This window comes from Copadichromis virginalis, linkage group LG6 (assembly GCF_057382275.1).
Source record: "Copadichromis virginalis isolate Kocher_CV1m ecotype Utaka linkage group LG6, C_Virginalis_male_GT1.1, whole genome shotgun sequence".
NCBI classification, from domain to species: Eukaryota; Metazoa; Chordata; class Actinopteri; order Cichliformes; family Cichlidae; genus Copadichromis; species Copadichromis virginalis.
This window is the reverse complement of record NC_140623.1, coordinates 21,648,384-21,673,027: the sequence shown is the minus strand read 5'-3', so window position 1 is coordinate 21,673,027 and position 24,644 is coordinate 21,648,384. Positions and strand designations below refer to the sequence as shown.

At 38.7% G+C, this 24,644-nt stretch overlaps 3 protein-coding genes across 5 annotated transcripts; 1 reads left to right on the top strand and 2 right to left on the bottom strand.

Annotated features, from left to right (window-relative positions):
• Positions 1 to 99: 99 nt before the first annotated feature.
• On the bottom strand, positions 100 to 4,413 carry aptx (aprataxin). 3 transcript variants are annotated; one of them, XM_085459263.1, is made up of 7 exons: positions 4,178 to 4,413; positions 3,100 to 3,146; positions 2,700 to 2,978; positions 2,549 to 2,608; positions 2,230 to 2,456; positions 698 to 801; positions 100 to 589 (listed from the first exon to the last, which is right to left on the bottom strand). In XM_085459263.1, the coding sequence occupies exons 1-7, from the start codon at positions 4,305 to 4,307 to the stop codon at positions 441 to 443; spliced, it is 996 nt and encodes a 331-aa protein (XP_085315389.1). In that variant the 5' UTR covers positions 4,308 to 4,413; the 3' UTR covers positions 100 to 440. The 3 variants fall into 3 exon arrangements, with proteins under 3 accessions (XP_085315389.1, XP_085315386.1, XP_085315388.1); XM_085459260.1 differs by having other exon boundaries at positions 2,700 to 2,861; positions 4,178 to 4,370; XM_085459262.1 differs by lacking the exon at positions 3,100 to 3,146 and having other exon boundaries at positions 2,700 to 2,861; positions 4,178 to 4,410.
• An 18-nt stretch (positions 4,414 to 4,431) lies between these two features.
• dnaja1 (DnaJ heat shock protein family (Hsp40) member A1) lies at positions 4,432 to 12,279 on the top strand. The gene is made up of 9 exons (XM_085459264.1): positions 4,432 to 4,510; positions 5,764 to 5,910; positions 6,002 to 6,191; positions 7,476 to 7,580; positions 7,688 to 7,915; positions 8,011 to 8,125; positions 8,339 to 8,454; positions 9,035 to 9,135; positions 9,373 to 12,279. Exons 2-9 carry the CDS (start codon positions 5,779 to 5,781, stop codon positions 9,604 to 9,606), a joined length of 1,221 nt encoding a protein of 406 aa, XP_085315390.1. The 5' UTR covers positions 4,432 to 4,510; positions 5,764 to 5,778; the 3' UTR covers positions 9,607 to 12,279.
• Positions 12,280 to 13,455: 1,176 nt separating this feature from the next.
• Positions 13,456 to 23,920, bottom strand: LOC146707739 (WD40 repeat-containing protein SMU1-like). Its single transcript, XM_085459259.1, has 12 exons — positions 23,716 to 23,920; positions 22,430 to 22,640; positions 22,199 to 22,351; positions 22,002 to 22,118; positions 20,819 to 20,941; positions 19,409 to 19,528; positions 19,167 to 19,283; positions 18,899 to 19,026; positions 17,523 to 17,649; positions 17,216 to 17,377; positions 16,279 to 16,428; positions 13,456 to 14,554 (listed from the first exon to the last, which is right to left on the bottom strand). The coding sequence occupies exons 1-12, from the start codon at positions 23,739 to 23,741 to the stop codon at positions 14,456 to 14,458; spliced, it is 1,533 nt and encodes a 510-aa protein (XP_085315385.1). The 5' UTR covers positions 23,742 to 23,920; the 3' UTR covers positions 13,456 to 14,455.
• Between the last annotated feature and the right edge of the window lie 724 nt (positions 23,921 to 24,644).

Here is a 24,644-nt window from a genome sequence, read left to right as displayed (position 1 = left end):
TTCCTTTGTTTTCTGTAAATCTGCATTAAAAATCAGTCTAAACTTGATGCACTGCAGGACTTAAAAGAGGCAACTTTAATTGAAAAGATATAGGCAGTATTTAGTTCTTAGAAAATATTTATTGCAAAATATTTTAACATGTTTGAAATGGTATTAACACTAAATGAAATCCATGACCTTGCATTACACTGATGGCATTTACCTTGAACGTTTTGTAGCTTGACACTCAATTTCCTATTAAACTGGAAAACCCTAAAAAGCTGAAAAAGCAACAAACATTGAAGACCTTTGGAATTTGTAATCAGGCCAATAATTATGGAAGCTACAGGAACTTAACATTGTACAAAAGAATGAATCTATACTATAAAAAAAAGTTAACATGAGATAAGTGATCAATGAAAACCCAGAGCATGAGCATGAGTTACAGTCACATTGTTATCTCAGAAATGAGACTTCAGGTGTTCCTTCAGTGCCGGTATAGTGGGAAGCTCTTTGCGACACACGTGGCAGCGGAGAGGTAGCTTCAACAACTCACTGGTGCCTTCTTTCACAGTGACTTTTCCATCAGTTTCAAGCATCTGAATGACATCTGCAGGAAGAAAAACACAAAGTATTTTGAGTCCACAGTATAAATGATTTGCTCTAAAGCCAAATTATTTCTAAGCAGGTGTTAAAAATAAACTAGAACTGTTCTTACCCTTAGACTCAATGAAGTAATCTGTTGTAAATGAGTTCCAATGCTTTTTGTTCTTTAAACAAGGTGAGTCAAAGTCTTGGCTGATCACGTGGAGGTGAACATGGCTGAAAGAGAGAAAATTTCAAAGCCACATTAAAAACCTGTTTAAGATTAGAAAGTAAAGTCTGAAGCGTTTACATTTCAGATCTTAGCCACAAGATGGCAGCAGATGTCCAAAACAGCTTCTAGCTTCAAGTTTCGTGGCACTTTTATTCCAAAATAATGTGGGAAGAATCTAGACCTGGGGTCCCCAATCTCAGTCCACGAGGGCCGGTGTCCCTGCAGGTTTTAGGTCTCACCCTGGGTCAACACACCTGAATCACACGATTAGCTCATTACCAGGCCTCTGGAGAACTTCAAGACATGTTGAGGAGGTAATTTATCCATTTAAATCAGCTGTGATGGATCAAGGACACATCTAAAACCTGCAGGGACACCGGCCCTCGTGGACTGGGATTGGGGACCCCTGATCTAGACACTCACACAGTATGTAGTAGTTATTTTAAGGTAATGATTGTTGTTTATGTGTCAGACGTTGGGACCACACCACAATTTATTAGATTCATTTTTCAAATACAATAATACATCTGCATCACATTTCTCTTTAATGGTTTTAAAGATGTTTTACATGTTCATATGAAAAATTAAAGCCAGATCAGAAGAACAGGATGAAACATTAAAAACGCAAATTTGAAAAATCAGAGCCTTTGTAAATGAAAACATAAAAAACAGACAAATAAAAGTAAAGGTTCAATGCGGAAATGATGAGCAATTAAGGTTCATTTAAACTAAGCGTAAACATGAAATGTACTTATTTTAAGCATAGAGAAGTCTGCACAGTTTTTTTTAAATTAACATTTATTCCCAGAAAGTTAGGATTCCCTTTCAAAATTGCTTCCAAATGTATTCTGTTGACGCTTTTGTTTTTTAGCTTTTAACGACCACGTGATTGATTTCACAAGCTTTTGAGTCAGAATGAAAATCCTTAACCCTAACCTCTTAAAAGTCATTAACTTCAGAGCTTCTTTAACCTTGAGTACCACATTAACTGGAGTGTCTACCTGGTAAACAAACAAACAAAAATGCTTACTTTGATTTTTAATTGACTTCGAACTGTCTTTCATTTCCTGAATTTCTCTCTACAATTTATTGGTCTTAATTTTTAGTTTATTCTGCCCTGTACTTCTTTATTTCATTCAGTCTTTGTTTTATTTTGCTGATCTCTGAAGCACTTTTTAAGGTAGATTCTGAAAAATTCTCTATAAAACCAACAATTATTATCATTATTATCACTATTCTTATTCTAATTTAAAACTGTTTTTTGTTGTTTTTAATTGTTTGTTATAGCAGTCTCAATAAACACATCCACTAAAGCCTCATCAGTCAAATTGTAGTAAAAGGACTAAGTCTAAGCATATTACCTCCATATTTTTAGTTTAGTTTAGTTACTCTCCCAAGTTCACAAAATCATTTCATATAGTCTAAATTTTTACCTCATGCTTGGGATGGCGTGGTATCCCGTGCGGAACTGCACCGAACTACAATCTGGGCGCTGTTGAATCATTTGGTCAGCAACTTTCTGCATGTGTTTCACCAGATCACAGTGCTCAGTGCGCAAAGCCTTCAGGCTGGGAATTGACTGCCACGGGAGCACAAGCCAGTGGTGGCGAGCTTTGGGGTATTTATCTTTAATAACGACCACTTTATCATCCTTGTACACCTAGTTTAAAAAAGTTAAAAATTGGATATTAGAGACAAAATCCAGTTCTCCAGTCAACATCACATCGTGAGTCTCTTTTATAGAACGGCTACCTGCATCTTGGGGTCTTGCATTGATGTCTTAAGGCCTTGACTCCAGTGTCCAGCATTTTCCTGCAACCGATATTAGGGGACATGTTTCTTCTGGATAATGTATTCCTTCAAACTCAAAACATGAAAACAATCGAAACATTTTTTTTCTTACATTTGTTTTTGGGGAATCAGCGTGACTGACTGACACTGAGATCCTTTCTGTTTGTTTGTCTGCTTTCATACTCTGAGCGTCCCTCTGGCTCTCTCGGTCCTCTGAAGTGGACTCTCGCTGCCTTTTTGTTCCACTTTGGCTGCCAGTGGGATCCTCTTTGAACTGTACAGTGTAGGGGTAAAGCTGATTGACAATATGAAGGCGCTGTCCAGGCTTTATTTTGACCTCACTGTCTTTACCAACCACCACGGAGTCTACAGAGGTGGGGTTTAAGCCCAGCTTTGGAATAAAAATGGGGATATAAAAGACAGATTGTAAGATTATATAGTAAAAAGTGGAAGATGGGAAAAAGTTTAACCTCTTTATAGATATTCAAATTATGAATGTGTAAGTATCTTACCTGTTTAACTTTGACATAACCTTTGTTGCATTCTGCTTTCAGCTCCACTGGTTGGAAAAGGATAACATTTGCAAAAGTCACACTTTCCACATATTAATGATAAAATCTTTGGGAAATTTATAATAGTTTAGAAAGTCAATTAAAAATGTTGTAAATGGGTTTGGGCTTCCTATGGGTCCTCCAGCTTCCTCCCACAGTCCAAAGATATACATGTTAGTGGTGATTCTAATATACCCATGGATGTGAGGCAGATACACTGTTTGTAGTGTATAGTTTAATGTATGGTTTTGGCTTTGTGTGCTCAGTAAGACGCTTAATAAATGCTTAACCTCAATATTACAGAAATGCATTCGGCCCTTCAGTTGATCCATCAACTATTAATCAAAGCCTCATCAGAAATGGTCTCACTGGAGAGGTGACAGTCGTGAAAGAAAGAAGGGAAATGGGGAGAAAGGGTTTCAGTTCAGGTTGAGAACTGGAATGAAAAATCAAGGGCGACGGGTATTATGGCGTGTCAAATCCAAATTTAAACATTTTGGTTCAATGTGTTACTAATATGTAAGAAGGAGGTCAGGAGAAACACAACAGTAAATGTCTACAGGCATATGTAAAACACAGTGGAGGCTCGGTCTGCGTTTCAGCCAGTGTTGCTGAGATCTTATCAAAATTGATGGAATTATGAATGCAGAGAAGTACCATCACATTTTGATTCACCTTGCATCTGGAAAGCACCTGATTGGCAACAGCTAAATTTTTCAGCATCAGCTATCATCCTTGTTAAAGCAGTCTGTGATCACCTTGATTGAGAACGAAACAAAAGGCGGCCAACATCTAAAGAAGCGATTTGAATGTCATTCAAGAAGCCTGGAGTTCTCCAGGCTTCTTGAAGATCGCTTAAACAGATTACAAGAACACCTGCCTAAGAGAGCTCAGGCTGTGTTGACGTGGCCATAACCTTAGCGGTCATACAATACATCTCTTTTTTTAATCTTTCTTTTTTATTTTGATAAAAAAAAAATACTTCAATAGTTGATCTAATTGTTAACACTGCTAGTGTTTCAGACTGAGATGCTGTTACCTTGCTGCCGAGAGCATTTTTTGTCTTTGATGGTTGTTTCTGGCCCTCGCCCCAACACAACAGTCTGTAAATGAGGGAGCTGGATGGGTTTATGATTCCCCTCCTCGCTAATAAGCCAACAGAGTGGCATTTTATCATCGTTTGCCTTCGGCCTCGCAACCAGGGTTTCTGTTTCCAACAGTTCACGCTTGTTTGGGTGACTGGGGGCTCCGTCGCAGGAAATAAACGTCACCGGACGCGACTTTCATTTACGATAGAGGCGGGTTAGAAGAACCTTCTAGAAGAGTTGCTGTGAACGGAGGTTGTGAGGCGACATCATTGTCTTCATATAAGGTTGGAAAACAGTAATTATCTGTTCACACGGTGTTTATCACAAGTGTCATGTGTATTTTTTGGTCGGTGTTTAAGTTGAGAAAACAACAAAGCTAATCTTTTTTTTTCCTTAGCCGGGCTAAGTAGCTCAAATAGCCTCGTAGGGCCCGAGCAGCCCCAGTTTGTGCCCCTCATGTAACAGCATACATTTAACCACTGGATTATGTAAAACCTAAGTAACTGGACATGTCTGAAAAGTACCAAAAGGAGCGTTCGACAACAGTATTGAGTTGTTTTTATTGATTCATAAACACCTCTGAAACCAACTGGATACAAACATCTTGTTCAAATATACTGTAATCTTTTATTCCCACTAATAAAAGATTACAAATAGTTGAGTCGCCAAGTTTTACTATCGCTTCTAAAACAAATATGGCAGCGTTGAGTAAACAAATTACTCAACGCCGGACAGAAAGCGAAGGCACTACTGGTCTTTGCTCCTTTTTACAACGGAAAAGGTCTTGTGTAGGACTTGCTAGTTATCTGTTTTTAAAAGGGCTGGATTGAGGCTGTATTTGTGTGGTGCTGGTAACTGGTAGCTAATTCTTTGAATCCCCACCCACCCCCCGTGAAGGGATTTAGCGACTCTGTTATGATAATGAGGAATAAGTTGCTGGTTTGGATCTACTTCACCCTTTAGAGTAGGGATGCCAGACTCGATTCACATTGTGAACTCCAGTTTGAGCTTGAGTGGGCCAGATTGGTGAAAGTAAAATAATAAAAATGCTGCTGTAGTGAAATGAATCTGTCAGCAGGTCTCTTTAGGCTTAAAGGAATGTGTCAAATTAACAGAAAAGGTAAGTCATTGAGTGTCTGGCAATTATTTTGTTAACAGAAACTGTATTAGATGGTGAAAAAACAGGAACGTTTTTGTCATTTAGTTTGTTACTTACTACTCTGACGTACTATAAATGGCCATGAACGTATGAAAATACAATTAGAAGTCCAAAATTAACGTCTGTGTGCACATTTTCTAAAGCTCTCCGGAGGGCTAGGTTGAAGTCTTTGCTGGGCTGATTGTGGCCCACAAGCTTTATGTTTCAGTCATCACCTCCCATCTAATCACAAAGTATTTCCAGGTTGATAGTTTAGGGTGACAGTGTCCATGCAGATCACATGCAATGTCCTCTATGGTCACAAGATCTGAGCTCAGATTCACAAGAAGCTGAACATTTATGAACTTTATTTATGAATATTTGATTTATTTATTTCAGTTTCTCAAGGCAAACATGGTCAAAGAAACAGGTTTTTACGACACTTTGGGTGTGCCACCCAGCGCAACTCCAGATGAGCTGAAAAAGGCCTATCGCAAACTGGCTTTGAAATATCACCCCGATAAAAATCCCACAGAAGGAGAGAAGGTGTGTAGTATTTTCTTACTGTCATTAACATCAACAGGTGAGGCACACGTCTTCTGACACGGTCTGTCTTCTCTTTTTTCTTTTCTTCAAGTTCAAGCAGATCTCACAGGCCTATGAGATTTTGTCAGATCCGAAGAAGAGAGAGATTTATGACCGGGGAGGTGAAAAGGCTATAAAAGAAGGAGGAACTGGCGGTGGAGGTGGTGGGGGCTTTGCATCACCCATGGATATCTTTGACTTGTTTTTTGGTGGAGGCAGCCGGATGCATAGAGAGCGAAAAGGTAGGCAAATGTTGAGAGGATATAGCTGTGAAATAATATGTAAAGCCATTTAGTTTGCCTGTGTTAAATATGTTCTCTGATGCAATGCGATATGAAAGAAAACTGGTTCTAAAGACTCAGACACAAAGAGTTTGAATCTGTTAAATCATACTGTGGCTTGGTGCTGTATGATCTTTAATACACCCCCACCCCTAATCGTGATGTAGAGTTTTTTTTGTTTTTTTTTTTACAAGTACACTATTTTACACTAGAGGTCAGTCATGATACAGATAACACAGGTCTGCAACCTAAAAACTGCACGGGATTCTTTGACTGTTTCTTATAGATTTTTACTCACTGAAACCGGGGAAAATATTTTTAAAATTCAATCTCGTCATGTTTTCTTGCAAAACTTGTGTTTTTTAGTGTAATTAAGCATACAATTTCCCTTTTTAAACTGAAATCTGGTATCCTATACTTGAGTCAAAAAAGCGTATCTAATAATGATTTCTTACATTCATTTAATATTACTAAGAGTGAGACTCAAGAGAAATACAAATAGAAAATACGAGGAATTGAGTGAGGTAAGTGGAGGGTTATTTTCTTCATGGCGAAAGGTAGGGAATCTTAAAAAAATATGTTTGGTTAATTGTAATAAAACATTGTTAATTGTTTGTTTGTTTTTTTTTATCACTGTTGTGCTTTTTTTATGTAAACTCCTCATGTTTTGCAAAAAATCTGTACGTGATGGAGGGAAATGGAGATCGTTTTTGGATTCAGCACTCTAAAAACAATAACATTTACCAAAAATATAACATGCAGCTGAAAAATCTTTTTTGTTTTTTTGCAGACTTGTGTAATTGGCAGAGCCAGAGAATGCCAAGCAAACAAAGATTATCTCTGTACTCATAGTTTTAGCTGAAATAAAGTAGAACAGTCTTTAAAGGCTTGAAAGTTCATGCTCATACCGTAAGAGACTTGTTACTCACGGGTACACGTGCCCCTAAAGCATGCCTGATTTATGCTCTGTTTTGCGCTAGATGGCTTTAGAATTTGCTTTAGAATTACAAAGAGACAGTGTGAGAAATGCTTTCTGAAAAAATGTCTCACTCTTCGAACGTAGAGAGTTTGAATGTTTGAGTTTGGGTTGTTTTTTTTCTACTTATTACTGCATTTCAAATGTACAGCAAAATGATTGAATTATTGAAAGCTTGTCTTAGTGGTTTCTCTGGGAGACCTCTCAGGCTTAAGTGTTACTGCTGAAATCTGTGATATAACTAACTGTGCAATATTGTTGCCCCCCAGGGAAGAATATTGTTCATCAGATTACAGTGACGCTAGAAGAGCTTTATAATGGAGCAACAAGAAAACTTGCTGTCCCAAAGAATACCATTTGTGACAGATGTGAAGGTATGTTTCTCTTAAAAAGTTGCTTAGATGTTAGTGAGATGTGCGTCACATCAGTCTGGTGCAAGTTATCTAACCAAACTGTTTCTCCTGCATTATTCATTTGGCAGGTCGTGGAGGTCGTAAAGGAGCGGTACAGGTGTGCATGTCTTGTCATGGCACAGGGATGCAAGTCCGCGTACACCAGTTACTTCCAGGTATGGTACAGCAGATGTCCACAATGTGCCACAGCTGCCAAGGACAAGGAAAAAGAATCAGCCAAAAGGACCGCTGCAAAGCATGCGGAGGCCGGAAGATCCTACGACAGAAGAAGATCTTGGAGGTCCACATTGACAAAGGTGAGAGAAATGTAAAACTTTTTTTTGCGTCTGTTTGTGTGCAAACAAGGAAAACGGTAAACCTGTACATATGTTACCCGGTGACATTTACACAGGAATGAGAGATGGCCAGAAAATTGTTTTACATGGAGAGGGAGACCAGGAGCCGGGACTCGAGCCAGGCGACATCATCATTGTTTTAGATCAGCGAGACCATGCACAATTCACCAGGTAAAAAGAAGCTGCTCTTAAGTGTCTTTTTGTTGTTTCGAATGTTAACTAGGATGATAAACCAAGGTTGGTGCTTTACCATCACCCTCTCATCCTTTTGTGCAATAAAAATAAAATTAATTTCCATGTCCATGCTGTAGGCTGACGTTTGACTTTCTTTTTGCTTTTTGTTTGTTTTTTTGTTTTTTTTGGTCTTCATTTTTGTCTAACTAGGAAAGGAGAGGACCTCATCATGTCCATGGAGTTGCAGCTGGTTGAGGCTTTATGTGGTTTCAAGAACCCCATTCAGACACTGGACAACAGAACTCTCCTCATCACATCACATCCAGGTAAATCAAAGTGGGAAATGCTTTTTGGGAGTTACTTTGATTGGCAACCAGATTGGTGTATGAAAATATTCTTATGTATAATGAGGTAGCATCAGCAGGCTCAGGTCCATTTTTGTTTTTTGTTTTTTTTATTGTTCTGCTTTAGAGGATATGAATGTATTATTGAAAAATGCATCCAATGAATAACACATATTGAATTTAGAAACTGTCATAGCGCTTTTTAAAATAATTCCAGGTGATTGATGTTTGAAAGATTTCTCTGTGAGATGTGAACCGTGTTTTAGATGTGCTGTGTCATTGTGATGTCCTCCTTTTCCAGAACAGTTAAAATCATTTTTTTTGAAAAATATGAATAAACAGTGATGATTTTATTTTTTTTTGTTTAGATTGACTTAATGGGCCTAATGTTATTGTCAGCCAAGCAAGCCACATTTGGTGTGGCTTGTACTTCACAGTGAAACTAGGCCACCTTGTCAAGACCACTGGACCTCTACCGTACAGTAGTTAAAATAAACTACAAACTCATTCTTACTCAGTTAATTTATTTTGATGTTGTATATATTTGTTTTTTAAATTACAGGGGAGTTGATCAGGCCTGGCGACACTAAGTGTGTCCTGAATGAAGGGATGCCCACGTATCGCAGGCCGTTTGAGAAGGGGCGTCTCATTATTCACTTCTCGGTAAGAATCTCTTTGGCATTTATTGGGGTTTTTTGTTTTGTTTTTTTTAATGCCTTTGTCTTTTATATTTTTATGACTAAATTACGCATAAGTAAGCAAAGCAGCTGATGAGGCCCATATTTGCAAACATTGACACCATTAAAATAACATAAAGTGTTAGCATTTTTCTGCATTATAATATGCGTGTATGGTCTACTGTGGAGCTGCAACTGAATCTATTTACGGATGTTTCATTAGGTGGTGTTCCCAAAAGCTAATTTCCTCCCCGAACATAAGCTGAAGGAGCTGGAGCGCTATCTCCCAGAAAAGATGGATGCAGAGCAGCCAGACAGTATGGACGATGACCTCTACATCTATGCTGACCTGGAGGACTGTGACTTTGAGAACAGGAGAAGATACAGAAATGAGTGCTACTACATGGACGAAGACGACTACGCCACCACTGGTGGTGTTCAGTGCCAGACGTCTTAAGCAACAGCTGGCCTTTGTCTATTCCAGAAGCTTAGATCCTCATCTCCAATGCAAAGCACCTTTTTTTTTTTTGGTTACCTGTGCACTTTTAACTTTATTTTCCTTAAAAATCAATTCGTCTCTTTAGTTTGTTTGAAGTTGGTTCATAAAACTGTTTCCCAATGCCCTGTGAATGTTAAAATTGCAGGATTTGAACTTAGATGCAGTTCAGTGGAATTCCTTTTCATCTAGGACCCCCTTTTTTTTTTTTCTTTTTTTTTTTTTTTCCTTCTTCTTCTGTCATTCACACTGTGATTAAAGATGAGGGCTGGTATAACAGGCTTCAGGGAAAAGCATGACGGCCTGCTTTTTGTGCAGTTACACTAAAACTGATGACAATAATAGGTAAATAACCTATATATATATATATATATATATATATATATATATATATATATATATATAGAGAGAGAGAGAGAGAAATCTAAATCAGGCGTTGAAAACCACTTTTTGTAGTCTCATCCATTTTTGGTGTCTGTAGCTCTTTCAGACATGAAACTTGTAACGGCGCTGAATCTGTCAGTCTCTTAAAGTAACAGCATTCTGTCTTTCAGTCAGTGTTCCTCATGCCTTCATTCAGACATCCCTGTGACTGTGACAGAGATCCACGGTATGTGCACAATATCAGCTTTATTTGTAAAAGTCTTTGTATTTACCGGGACGTGCATTGTCAGTATTGACTCTAGCAAAGTCTAATGACAATTGTCATTAAGAGCAAGGACATCATCCCCAACCCTTTTCACAGAGGCTAGAAAACTTTATCACAGAAGAAATTTTTCTCTCTGAGCAGTTTAGAAACTGAGCTGGTGTTTTGCGTTCTATAGTGAGCTGATCGGCCCACAGAGCTACAACAGAGACGTGCACGCTTGTAATAGTGTGGGTGTCTCTCTGTTGTGACTGCATGCAGTCAGCCAAATACACATATTTTCTGACCTAGTGCGTTTGCTGCTGTAACTTTAACTCTTTACCCTTTAAAGCCTACTAGGAGTAACCCTTGGAGTTCTTTTGTGAAGAGTGGTCACATTTCTGGTTACAGTACAGAATCACAGCGACACTTCAGAAAAACAGGAAACTATTTTAATGGTTGTAAAACCACATCTTAATTGATATACAGTGAGATGTCAAAACTCGTTAAGGGAACATGTGAGGTCATCAGATGTCGTCTTTATGGGGGAAAGAGTTAATGAAAAAGCGATCAGAGTGCTGATTTATACAGCTCAGGCGTGTTTGTCTGAAAGGGGCCCACGAGGACCAGATGGTGGTGGAGGTGCTTGGAAACTTGATTTAAAACATTAAAGCTGTTGTACCCTTTCAAGGGCTATTTTTTCAGACTTTTTATGAAAAAACATGTGACAGGTTTGAAATCAGTGTAGTCATGATTAAAACAGGGAAACGGGAAGTTCAAGCCACTTAATTTCCAACTAATGTTTGAGTTTAGCGTTTTGTTTAGTTTTTTCCTGAGCTGCAGTCAGTTGTCTGTGACGATGCCGCGCACGTCTAGTATAGTGTAAGTGTGAGAGTGTGCAAAGGTATGTGCAATCACCTTATATTTTGAAAGGCTATTTATGATTCTTGTTATACTCATTTACATTTCATAATTCTTTTTTTTTTTTTTTTTTAAATTAGAATAGATTTACATGCTAATATTAAAAAAACTAAACACAACGTATTCTTCCATGCCCCGCTCCATATTGCCGCTATGCCACAGTTCATCCTCTTCCTGAAATGCTCATCCTGAAAGGTCCAGCCTGCTCTGATTGGTCAGAAAAAGCTGTCTGTGGATTAAGTCTCAAGTTTCTCAGGAGCTGGGAGTGCATGAAGACTCCTACATTCAATCATTGTGAAAGTAACAGAACATTTTGTGTGCTTTGCCTATGGCTGAGACATTTTAGAGACATTTCTTTCTGTGGAAAGAAGAGAATAACTTCCTTTTTGTCCTTCTCTTTCTTACCCATGTGTGTTCCCTGACATTTTTTCCCTATCACTGGACCCGTTTTCATTTTATAAAACAAAGCATAAGCAGGGCTATTTTGAATAGGTATGATTTTTCTTTGGAAACAATGGCATGGTTGTGGCAACATTGTACTCGAAAAGGTTTCTAATGTCTGCCTGTTTAGTTTTGTTGTGAGTTTAAAATCATTGGAAGACAATGAGATCAGACTCCAAAATCTAGAGTTTAAATGACAAATGAAACCAGATATTAATATTTTTCCATATTCCTTGTGAACCTTGTAAAAGCCAAAATGAGTAATGGGAGTTTATGGGTGGGCTTTTAAAATAGATAAACCTGCAAACTTTATACCTCATTAAAGTGTCTGCCTGTTTGAAAGCCTTTTCATAACTTAACTTGAACTTACTTGATAATGCAGTTTTATTTTTCTTTCTTTTATCTCAATGGTGTTTGCCTTGGATGTTGTAAAACGGTCATGCTCACAGAAGCAAGGGTCTCCTTAAATAATGTAAGTAGTTCTTGAATGCAGATGTGAATTTGAGCGCTCATAATGTAAGGGGATTTCAATGCAAAGAGTAATTCAAGTAAATGTTGCCAAGGTTTTAAATTAACTTGATGCATGTTTGGACCAGTGGTCTACTTGTTTGTGTTCATGTTTTCTAAATAAATGTGATTTAATGGTCTTTCTAAGTTTCTGTGTAACAGTGCTTGATATCTTTTAGAAAATCTGTCTCTGCTGTTTTTCATTAAACTGGATTTTTATACCCAGATATTAAAATTCAGACACCCTGTTACAATCTAAACCACTGGCTCAAAGTATTTTTTTTTTTCCCTCTTTCTCTGTACATCTCACACTCTAGTCATTATTCAGTTGGATGGGAATTAATATAAAAATAGGTTTGTTTGTTTCTTCTAAAATTGAATATTTGCTGTGTTTTAATCTACAGTGACCACATATCGGGTACAGTTGCGATAGCATGCCCTTTTTTTTTTTTTTTTTCTCCCCATTTGAAGATTTTACATATGAGGGTTTTTTGTTTGTTTTTTTTTTAATCTCCTGGTCCTTAACGGGTTCTGAAATTAGGTAAATACAACCTTAAAATTCCAAAATATTTAACAAAAACTAAGACAAAACACAAAAATGGTGTGTGAAAGATGAGGTATACGCCATGATTCAGTAGTTTGTACAACCACATGTTGCAGCTTTGAGTCATTTGTTTATGCACAGCAGTCTCAATCAGGTTTTTATCCCTTCTGTTGTAGATTTGCTGCTGTGTTTAGGATCATTGTCCTGTTGCATGAAGTAATCTGAGGCAAGTTTGAGCTGCCTCACATTTGAATCTAGATATACAGAGGAGTTTATGGTTGACTCATTGACTGCAAGGTCCTGTACCATTATGTTGTTCATCATTTGTAGTTAATGTTAGAATGATTGTTATTATGTTTTGATATGCAAAACATTAGAACTGAAAGAGAATGTACTCTCTTTTTACTATATATATAATTAAACAGGGGAAAAAAATGGATGATATTCTTTTGGACTTTGAAAATATTTTTTTCATCCGTTTCACAAAAATTTTGACTACAAGAACATGGCAACAAAAAGTGGCTTAGGAAGATATAATAGTTCATACGTTGTAATACAACTTACAAACCCGTTGGGTTCGATAACCAATCCTGTTACTTCCAGTTTTATTAATTCTTCCACATCTGGAAACTTGTTAGTGCCGAGCAGCAAAAGATTCAAATTGACTGTCCTTTTAAAAAAAAAAAAATGTTGCACATACAGTACTTGGATAAATTGCCACGTTGGGAACAAATCTAGCACTAAAGCGTATTATTATGAAATAACACAAACACCAGGTTTTTAATTTTATTATCATTTGTCATGTGGTTGGAGATGTTATGTACAGCATAATGAATATACCAAAAATAAATAATTCAGTTGCTAAACAATATCTCGCAGTGATAAATGACGACAGTACCAGGTAGTACGAACAGTTACCGCTAGAGGAAGTCTGTTGCAGGTACATGTACCTTATCTATGCACAGGAACATCAGACACAGGACAATAAATGTGTAAAATACATTTGTTGTTTACGCACAGGATACAGAATGTGTCACTGGAGCTCTGTACAGGGTTATCAGTCATCATGCATATTTTAAAAGACTACAAAAATTACTGTAGTGCACTGAGGTAGCATGCAGGGAACGCAGAGAACAAATAAATCATGACATCAGAATCGTTATTTGGATAAAATCTAAAAATTAAGAATAAAAAAACATTATTATAAACCAAAGCAAATCAATCATATACCTGATATTGTTTGTTTATGCCCAAACAAGAGGCGATCTCTATTATAACTATTTTCACAACAGTTCACCATCATGCATTTTCATGTCTAATAAAGACAGAAGAGATGAAAATGGGGATTCAAACTGGTGAAGTTGGATTCATGAGGAAGAAGGTGTAAGGTATGGAGGACCTAAACAGCGTTGCAAATGCTAATGAATTACAAATAAATTACTCAAAATCAAAATATGGAAGGAAAAAACATGTTTAAAGTGCAGCTACTTTAGATTATTTTTTTGTTGAGAATTTGCTGACTTAAAGAAAACATAAATATTGGCATTCTTACCTTAAATTTTCCACAAGGAATTTAAAAAAAGAAAGAAACCAACATACAGAATCCTTTAAAGTGGGGGGTAAAACTTTGATTGGTAAATTTATTTATAATTTAAAGGTGGTTTTTCATATTCATTGATTGTTTTTTCAAAGCATTTTCATGGCACAAATAGATTTTAATACACCATGTCAACAGCTGTGTAGGTCCTCCACAATATAATGCAGGTGACACTTTAAGGCTTCCATAGCCTCAGCAGACCGTCTTCACTGTACGTGGCAATCAGATTCTCATGTGGGTGGTGAGTGATGCCAATTACGTCTTTCTCGTGAACCTGTGAGTGCAGGGAAGACAGATCAGTACACATTCTCCATCACCCATCAGTTGCTCCCACCCACCCCTTACCCTGTTATTGTTACTCAGCAGCAGTGACATAGCTAAACAATAACAACACTTAAAAAAAAATGCTGCGAAGATCGTGGAAATCATTTACAGTAATATAATGTCACTTTGATGCTACAGATGGGCAATTTTACACATTACTAGGTGATTTCTAGACATCAGTGTGCCAGGCCTGGTTGGAAACTAACAGAGATTTTGTGTATTAAGGTAAGATTGTGTGTTTAGACTGTGATTGATATGGATGTGTAATGGGTTTTTTCCTCTAGTGGATTGCCTAGGAACACCTTTAAAGTTTAGCCAGCATGGTGATTTATTACATCTGGCCAGCATTCACCTTAGACTAGTTGTGAAAATCCATTTCTCTAAATGTGCAGTAAGAAGAGTAAGTAATATGCAACAGAGCTGAATGCTTGTAACACCTCAAGAAAGGCAAAAAATATTTGTTAACAACTTGCAACAAGATGCATTGGCAAAGATATGCAGCTATAATTTACGGTGATAAACTGTTTTAGGAGGTCACAGTAGAAACACTGAAATAACAGTGATAACTGGTTGAGACCAACAGCTGACAGTAGAGCAGGGCGATATGACCAAAAATATTTATCACGATATACATTTGAAAATTTGCGATAACGATATAACTGAGCCACCATCAATGTATTTTCACTTAAACAAGCAGCTGTTTTTTTATGTGCATTAAAGTTATATAAAAATGTAACAGTGCAAATGCAAAATCCTTGCTGACAGTTGAACCAAAAGGCATTTCCAGTGGAAATTGGCCGGCATGTCCTCAGCATAACCATGTATAATATCCACAAAACTTAAAAAGAGGTTATACACACACAATACGGTAATATTATGTTGAAGCACAGTACGTATCACCCCGCGAGGCTCCTGCCTACGATAGCCGTAATGCTCCGACAATCCATCAAGCGGTGCGGGTTCGTAGCTTAGCAAAGTGGTACTGAAACATTTGACAGATTTTCGAGCGTCGTGTATGACATAAAATCATTTCGAGGTCAGTAAACACAACCAGAATTCATACATAAGGCACACGGGATCATAAGGGGCGCTGACGATTTTCAGAAAAATCAAAGGATTGATTTTAAGTGTGCCGTATTTTCCAAAAAACACGGTAATAACGACGGCCTGCTAGCATGCTCTACCAAAAATAGTGCTTTGTTGTGTATCTGACGGCCAAAAACTAAACCAGTTCCACACCACTGAAGTTGCAGCATTTTTACAAACCAATTCTGATTCATCCTTTTCATTCAATGTTCCAATTTCGACCTTCTCATTCTCCGTCGCCGCCATGCTTTTTCCGCCATGTGCGTATGAAAACAAAGGCACTGCGCATGCGCGTTTTACCCATATTCTATGGCGATATTTCATTTTCTTATCGTTGCCCAACAATATACCGGTATTACCGTGAAAGGTATGATATGGCCCAGCCCTAGCTGACAGTATGCAGTAAAGCTCATTTTCTACACAGCATGTTTTGGACAGTAAGTAAATAAAAGTTTCAAGCTGCCAAATCTACTTTTTTGTAACCTAACATGGAAGCTTATTAGAGTGTAGACGAAAACACTAGCAGCCCAAATTTTAATAGATGCAAAACAGTTTTAATAATAAGTGAATATTAGCAGCAGCACTTACAGTCAGCGTTTTCTCCAGCCTTCCTGTTGTATAGCTGAAGCAGTAGAGCACTAAGTCCTCCCCCACACAGTAAATCCACTCCCCGCGGGGTGACAGGGTGCAACACACAAAGTCTGCTCTTTTTCTGTCTGAACTGAAGGTCTTCACAGTCTGAGGAGATGAGAGAGAGAGAGATGTTAAGCTTCCACAAATATATTCAAGTGTGAATCTAAAACACCAATAAAAGGTTGAGATAAACAATACATTGTAAGTAACTTTGAAAATGCATTGTCTTTTCAGTTCAAAGAACCATTTGGGGGTGATTGTTTTTGGGGGAACAAAACAATCACCTTCAACTTTACCTTCAATTCAGATTTGCTCATTCATTTTAAGGAGCTAATATGCAGGTTTTGTTACATTTTGACAAAGACTAGAGAGTTTTTCTTGCATTTCCTGTCATAGACTAGTGGATTTGTCCACTAGCGATGTTATTCACTTTTTGCAAACTACTTTTCTGAAGTCTTCAATTGAGTGTGTAAGCCATCATCTGCTGTTTTATAGTATATTTTACAGCTAAAAGTACCACAAATTACAAAATGAGATGTATTTGAAGCAAACTTAAAACTGCTAACGAAGATCATAAACGGATTAGGAAAGTGTTTACTGAGACCGAATAAGTCACCCCACACTGGCCATTAGAGAAAATGTAGGTTTATGACATCTCCACAGAGGAGCAGCATTTTTGTACTGTAAGTCAAACAACTATTGATAAGTCATCACCTTTAGTCATACAATTTTTTTTTTACAATTTTCTGATGACTAATTGAAAATTAATTAGTAGATGAAACAGTAATAATAACACTGTGTAATGCAGCTGTAATTGCATTAATAATAGCATAGCAAAGTCTCGTTCTTTAGATTTAAATGAGGTTCTATGAGAAGAGTAAGTTGCTCTCACCTGGCCACGCATGCTCATGACGACCACAGCGTTGGAGTGGTTACAAACCACAAAGTGCTCTGGATTCTGGGGGAGAGGGATCACGTTGTTGACGGGGACATCCAGTGTCCTCGACAGACATTTAAAAGTGTGGATGCACTCACAGGATTTTGTGTTCCAAATCTGAACAATACAGGAGAAAAATCTCAGATTTTAGAGTAGCTCAGCACTTTCTCAGCTGTCGTGTGTAATGACACCAATCAGAACAGATCTGAATGACTTTCTAGAGTCTTCTGATGTGGCGCCACGCTGTTAATGCAAATTGTACCTTCACAGTGCCATCTGATGAGGCGCTGATGATGTGAAATCCATCTTGAGTGAAGAACACATCGTTTACAAATGATGAATGGCCATTTAACTCCTTTAGCGTCTTGCCTGACTTCAGCTCATGGACTCTGGAGATGACATTGTTGAGGAATTGATTGAGATAAAGGACACTGAAATGAATTAAAAGGGCATTGCTGAGTCATTTTAACAATCCCCTCTTCACCTCAAAGAGGGGATTTTACTCGACAGCGGATGAAATGTGCCACTGAGCTGCTGATGTGCTATTTTTAGCTCCTCTGTGTGGCTGGGTGCAGATTTACTTAAACCGTGACAAAACCCATAATGCCTACTGATTCGCTTCCTGTCCTGCAGGACGATATATCATTTGTAAACAATCCACCCCGCGTGTGGAATTTCAAGCAGAGGAACACGTTGCAGCTTTGTGCCTGAGCACATGGTTCCTCGGCTACACCCACACAGCACATGTGCTTCCAACACTGCGGAGAGGCTCAGCCCACACCCCCAGGAGTCAGAAATAACATTCAGCTCCACAACGGTGATGAGGATTCAGTGCGTGCATGAGGGTGGGAGCGAAAGGAAGACATCTTTGTGCTTTGTAGGCACTGCGTATTTACAGGTGCACAATGTATGTGAACAACTGGCATCTTGCACTTTTAGTTGAGCATGTTTTTTATGGCTTTTGGGGGGAAAAGTATGATTTCCAAACACAGATTTTGCAGCTAAAGTGGAAAAATGCAGAGTCACTGTAGGCACAATTTCCAAAATGTGCTCTAGCAGACAGTTTAGAAAGCATTAAAGGATTTAAACTGCCAAATCTACTTTTCAGTTTTTTGCTAATCAGCTGTGGGATGTAGAAAGAGACCGCTGCTTTCCTCCTGCTGAAGCGACGCCCATGTGTGCACCTTCAAAACTTTTGTGAATCATGTCTGAGGGCAGTCAGATCTCTCGCTTGCCTCCCACGGTAGACGAGGCAACTCTTGCCACAAGGCTCTCAATTTAAATGGTTTCCTCTTTGCTTTTGATATGTCTCTAAATGTTTTTTTGTTAATGAGAGCAGATTTTCTTTTTCATTTCATTTTTAAATTAGTACAATTTTAAGCTATTTGTGTGGAGGGCTTTACATCAACCACAAATATATTTTTAAATGTGAATATATTACTTATGTGAATACAGTCAGTGTTAACCCTGCAAATTTAAACTTATAATTTTAACAATGTTACATGTAAGTTATGTTAATAATGTAATAAAATATAAACACACACACACACAAATTCTCTACATTATGTTGTGCAAGAGGAATAGCTGCAGTCTGCAGCGTGTTCACTACACAGAAACCATGACAACATCGAATCCCACCTGATGGTGTGGTCGAAGGAGGCACTGAGGATCTGGTTGCCGTCTTTGGAAAAGCCCAGACAGGCCACGCCTTTGTTGTGAGCATGCTCAAACCTACGCATACACAAGCCGCTCTGGATCTTCCACACCTTCCCCAACAACACACACATTTCAAAAGAAAAATCAAAAGATAGATTACGTCAGCAATATATTCATAAATCATATGGATACAGTTATTGATCGTTTATTTTATCTGGAAAGTACACACACAAATATGAACCCATCCAACCTTTATTTTGCCATTCTGAGCTCCAGTAGCCAGTAGATCTGTATCCTGACTGAAGCACATGCACAGCACAGCATCATCCATCATCATGAAGCTGTCTTGGGCCTGATATTTTAAATCCTGGTTCATTCATTCAGCAATGAAAACACAAAATTAGGAAAATGTGGTATTACACAGTATGTAGGAGGTGATGTGTTTAAAATAAATCTTAGTATTTTTAGTTTCCTGATTTGAAATATATTCACCTTGCTAATTTTTCCACTGTTGAAGTTCCAGACCTCAATAAAGCCATCTACTGACCCCGTAATTAAATACTTTCCATCGGGTGAGAAACGGGCACATTCCACGTGTGACCGCCGCCCAAACTGCACACACAGAAAAGCTTATTAATGCTTGCAGCACACGTGCTTTCCTGTTTGATTTGCAGCCTGAGATTCACACTCAGACAAGGAAATAAGGCACTAATTAATATTAGGAGACTCCAGGGAGACGTAAAGTTTTTCAATAGCCTGCTGTTGTGTGGGCTGACTATTCTCACTTAATGACCTTGGGCAGAGAATAAGCATGGATGAGCAACTCAGGCTGCTCCATCTGGATAGAAGTGATGAGAGCACAGCTAGAGACTAGATGAAGTGCCTTCAGGTGCACAAAGTAATTAGTTTGCAGTGTTTTTGTGTGTATGTATTGGGATAATAACCAAGGAAACAACAACCTCTTCTTTAACCTTCAAATGATGGACAATAATTTGATATATTCAATCATACAATCATACAAATGTGTCCTGTTATTCATTTTTCTGCCTACTTCTCCAACCACTTGTTGTGAAGCTGTTTTTTTTATTATAGGTGTTAATTTTATTTGAATTCTCCATTTTTAATCAGTATATTGTAATGTTTTGCAGTGAAAGATCCAATTCAGTTAGTACACGTTGTTTAACAACAGCCAAATAGACAAGTAGGTTTCAGGGATATTTGGACAATGTCTGTAGGCTTGTTGCCCAGATAATATATTGCTGGAGGTGATCTTTGTGTGGATAAACAGCTGCGTGCAGAGGCAGGTGCACTTTCATGCAGTACATCCCCTCTAAACCAACCAAGCATAAAGATCTGGTGAAGCTGTGATGCCAAAATTCCTTTGGAATGGATGATTAGGAGTAATGAGTTTTGGTGTCTTTTAGAATTCTGAAAAAAGTCACATTTCTGGCAAAATCAGTCAGTATTCTGAAAAAAGAATTCAGCTTTTGAGAACAATTTGAAATTATCAGAAGAAAGTCTGTATTTTGATTTTAAAAAAGTCAGAATTTGGGTGCAGAGGGGGTTTCAGAATTCTGAGAAAAAAGTCCAAATTATGATTCCCCCCTCCCCCCAGAATTAAAAAAAAGCCATGACCTCACGTTTTTTTTTCCAGTGGCCCTAATCAACTTCCATGATTTTTGCCTAGAAAATACTGAAAATTGTCACTAATTATAGTATAACATGTTAGAGTATCTGCACATAAAGGATGATAAACACAAAAAGAGCCATAAAAAAGTTCTCCTGTATAAAATGTAACAGTGTGATAAATCACCCCAATGGATCATTTAGTTGTTAAAATAAATTTGGTCACTTGAGTGCTCTGCTAGAAAACAAAATCATTTTCCAAGTGCCATTACAGACCTTGATGTGGCGGTACAGCTGGTTTGGAAAGGTCTCTTTCTCCACATATTTCTCTTTGCAGGCAGATGTATCAATGGTCATATCAGGGGAGAGGTGATCTGTATACTGCTGTAGTTTCATAGACTGCAAGACAGTGAAAAAGAGTCAGCAGAAAAAATAAAACAGTGAAAATCTCAATAAAATCAAGAATACTAAGAACTACCAAATTATTTTTTTTATTTTCATGCTGTGTACAATAATGTAATGCAACTTCTGGCAGCAAGAACACAAGTTTCCCACTTTGAAATATTGTCCAAGTCCAGTTTCTTTCTTGTTTTTTCCCTTATTTTTAACATGACTGTTATTAGCCTCCTGGATTAGACAAGTTATAACTTAAAGTGAATGAAGGCTATTCAGAACTTTGCTGTAGCTGGCAGCACTTGTGTAACAGCTCACTAACAAAAATAGCATCTTGCACAGGAGGATGTACAGTACAGTATGTCTCTGAGAATGTAGAAATTCAGTCTTGAGAAACTCACTATGTTGCCACGTCAATCACTCAAATTAAAGAATATAACTGAGCTTGTTAACATGTCAGGGATGAAATTGCTAAAGAAAATGTAAAAGAAAAAAATGTTAAATATAAATACAAATGAGGGTCTTGCTCTTGTTTTATGATTGGTGTACTGTTCTTTTGTTGTTGTTTTTGTAGCTTACCTGCATCCTTTAAACTTTAAATCTCTCAAAAAATGGTTTCAAATTTACATTACTTTTTGACTAAATGTGCAGAATTTGGAGGTATAAAAACGTTAATACATTTTTCAGTATTTCACACAGAAAGAACTCTGTTAAAGGTCCTGATCAAAAGACACAAAAGTGTGTGTGAGATCTATTTCACCTGGAAAGCAAACAGCCCAGTGACTGTTATGTTTTACTGGGATTTAACCAAAACTGTTTGTTTAAAGTGAAATTCTGTGTCCAAGTAAGACACTCAGAAAGTTGGAAGGACTGCAGAAAAGTGTTTGTTGCCCTCAGGAAACCCTAATTAAAGTGGTGCTGTTGTATAAAAAAATACATAAAACTGAGGTATTTGTTTGGTATCTTTGACAAACTATCGCACAGTGTTGTCTCCATCGATTAAGAAGTGTTACTTGCCCTGTAATTAGAGCGGGTTTTTCAGAAGGATATCGATCAGTGCACTTACACCAACTTGTTCCAGGAGTCCTATGAGGCGGGAGGGGGGCACCACACTGACCTCCCTCACCAGAGCCTCAGCTATGGCTCTGCGCCGCTTCTCCTTGCTGCTTCCTTTTGGGTACGCCTGCAGTGGGATTGAAAGGATGTTAGCTATACCTATGAAGCGCTCTCTGACGCAGCTGTCCGAGCACTTTGCTTTCTTACCTCACGAGGGTCAAAGTAGGAACAGGTTAGCAGGTTCTCCAGGTGGCTGTACCTTTCTGGCTGGGTCTGCTTCAGCATGATCATCGGGTCGGTTTGCCTGAGGAGCGAGCGAGCTGCGCCCACCTCCCTCATTTCAATGAGCTCCATAACAACCTGTTGAAGAGAACGTGATCAATTACAAATAAACAAATGAAGCCAAGGAAAGCATTAGCTGAACATCCAAAGACTTACCTGCTCATAAAGGTCAATAAGTATGTTGTCAGGCAACTTGAGAGATTCAATAGCCAGCAGGACAGAGTCCCAGTGACCCTTGTTTATATCTGCAATAAAGCTTTCGATGCTTTCCACTGTGTTGAGGGAGACGGTGGTTTCCTCCTGTAATGTGGTCAGCGTCCGGTAGAGGTTGTTCTCTTTGAGGTACTGCATTATCAGACGGATCACACTACGGAGACAAAGGGGAAATGTTCAACAATATCTGATTTGGGATGGTGCCACACGTGGGCACAGCCTTAAAAGGAAAAGGTCGCAGCACAAAAGGCCTGTCTCATGTGGACTTTTGTTCCACTTTAGAGCCACCTGCTGGGCATAAAGCTGTCCTATCCACAATCAGAATCAGGATATTTGATCAATCCCAGAGGAAACTATGTGGTCACAGTTGCTCCAAGACAGTAAGAACAGTAACTAAGTAAACTAAATTAATTAATACAATATACAACAAAGCTACAAAACAAATATACTAACTACAAATAACTCTAATTATAAATATGCCAGTATATTACAAATTTAAATTTATACAATTGACAGTCAAGGTGCCCCTTTTATCTTCCTCTCTGCTGGACGTTCATTTTTATGGTTTCACGTGCACCAGTGGCACCTGCAGATTAAACGAACCTCACCCACTGATTCTACGAGCCAGTGCTTTCGTACTAAATTAACTCCACTTTAAGCAACACAAAAATGTGACATTCCTGCAGTTGTCTATTCCTGCACTCCCCACAGGAATGACTAACCACCACCAACAACAACAACAACAACAACAACAAAAAGCACACCCACGCCTTTACCAGGGGGGCGGAGATCGTCTTAGATCAACAGGCACATGTGGAGGAAGGAGCCCCTGACTGCAAAACAGTCCGAACCCCCCTCACACACACACACGCCTCACACACACACACGCACACAGCACGACTACAACCATTTGAGCAGCCTCACGTGTCAAATTAACCATACTGGTCGCATTAAACTGGGTATCAATAACACAGGAGGTTTCACAGCAGACAGGACAGCAAAAACAGCGCAGTTTCGAACACAAACTGTAAAGGCTCCGTTTACGCGGCTTATTTTAAAAGGGGAATATGCAACGATCCCACACACCGACGCAAAGATATGTCACCTAATAAGCGATGGAGCGCATGACAGCAGATAAACCTTATTATTTTCTCTTAAAGTCAAACAGGTGGCAGAGTCCGATCACTTTTTTGTGCACACAAACAAAGGCAAACAGAGAGCGCACTTACTCCGCGGGCTCCATCTCCACAGCCATACTGATGCTGATGTTGTCTCTCTGCTGCTGCAGCACCGGACTGACTGTTGTGACGGCTCAGCTCTCCCCTATAAGCCACGTGAAAGCTGTGTGCTGAGGACCACCCACTCCACGTGCCTCTCCTGTGTCTCCCAGTATTTTATTTTATTATTATTTATTTTTGCGTTAGGGTAGGCACCATTCCCAAACCCTGTGATACCCCCCCCCCACACTCCCTCCCTAGGAGTTGGGGGGACTGAAAAAAAAACGGTTTCGGAGCACGTCGCGTGCAGGAGACGCGTCTGCCGCAGCCACAGCAGCAGCAGCGCTACAGACAGAACCTCGTGGCTCAGAGCGTGCTCCTCTGTGGGGGCCAAAACATCACTCTTCATCACTCTGGCCGTCCTCTAACGGAAACCGCCTTTTTGTCCTCAACTCATCGGTATGCGCGCACAGACCTGAGTGCGCATACGAGCATCTTTACAGTACCAGTACCAATGATTAACTTGCCTTCCCTATAATTAGGCGCTACGGTTATAAAGCTTTTCCCTGGCAGTGGGTGTAAATCAACCGCGACATTTTCTTTGTTTAAACGTTTAGTTTTTTACAGCCTGCTTTTCGGCATATAGGCACACATTGCACAGATCTGCGAAACAAACTCGTCGGAAAGCCTCGTTAATCCATAATTGGGTGTTTACCCTCATTAATTCAGCGGCGCATTGGGAAAACTAATAACCTCCCAGAGCTCGATTATCAAACAAGCAATCTGTGGCAGCTCACAAGTAAAGAAAAATACCTAATTCTTCTCACATTTACGTAATATTTAGGCCTTTATTTCACTCTCTTATTTTGACAGCAGGCCTGAGGTGATTAAAGCAATAAATGAATCCCATAATATGATTGTTGGCTAATATTTAGAGTTAG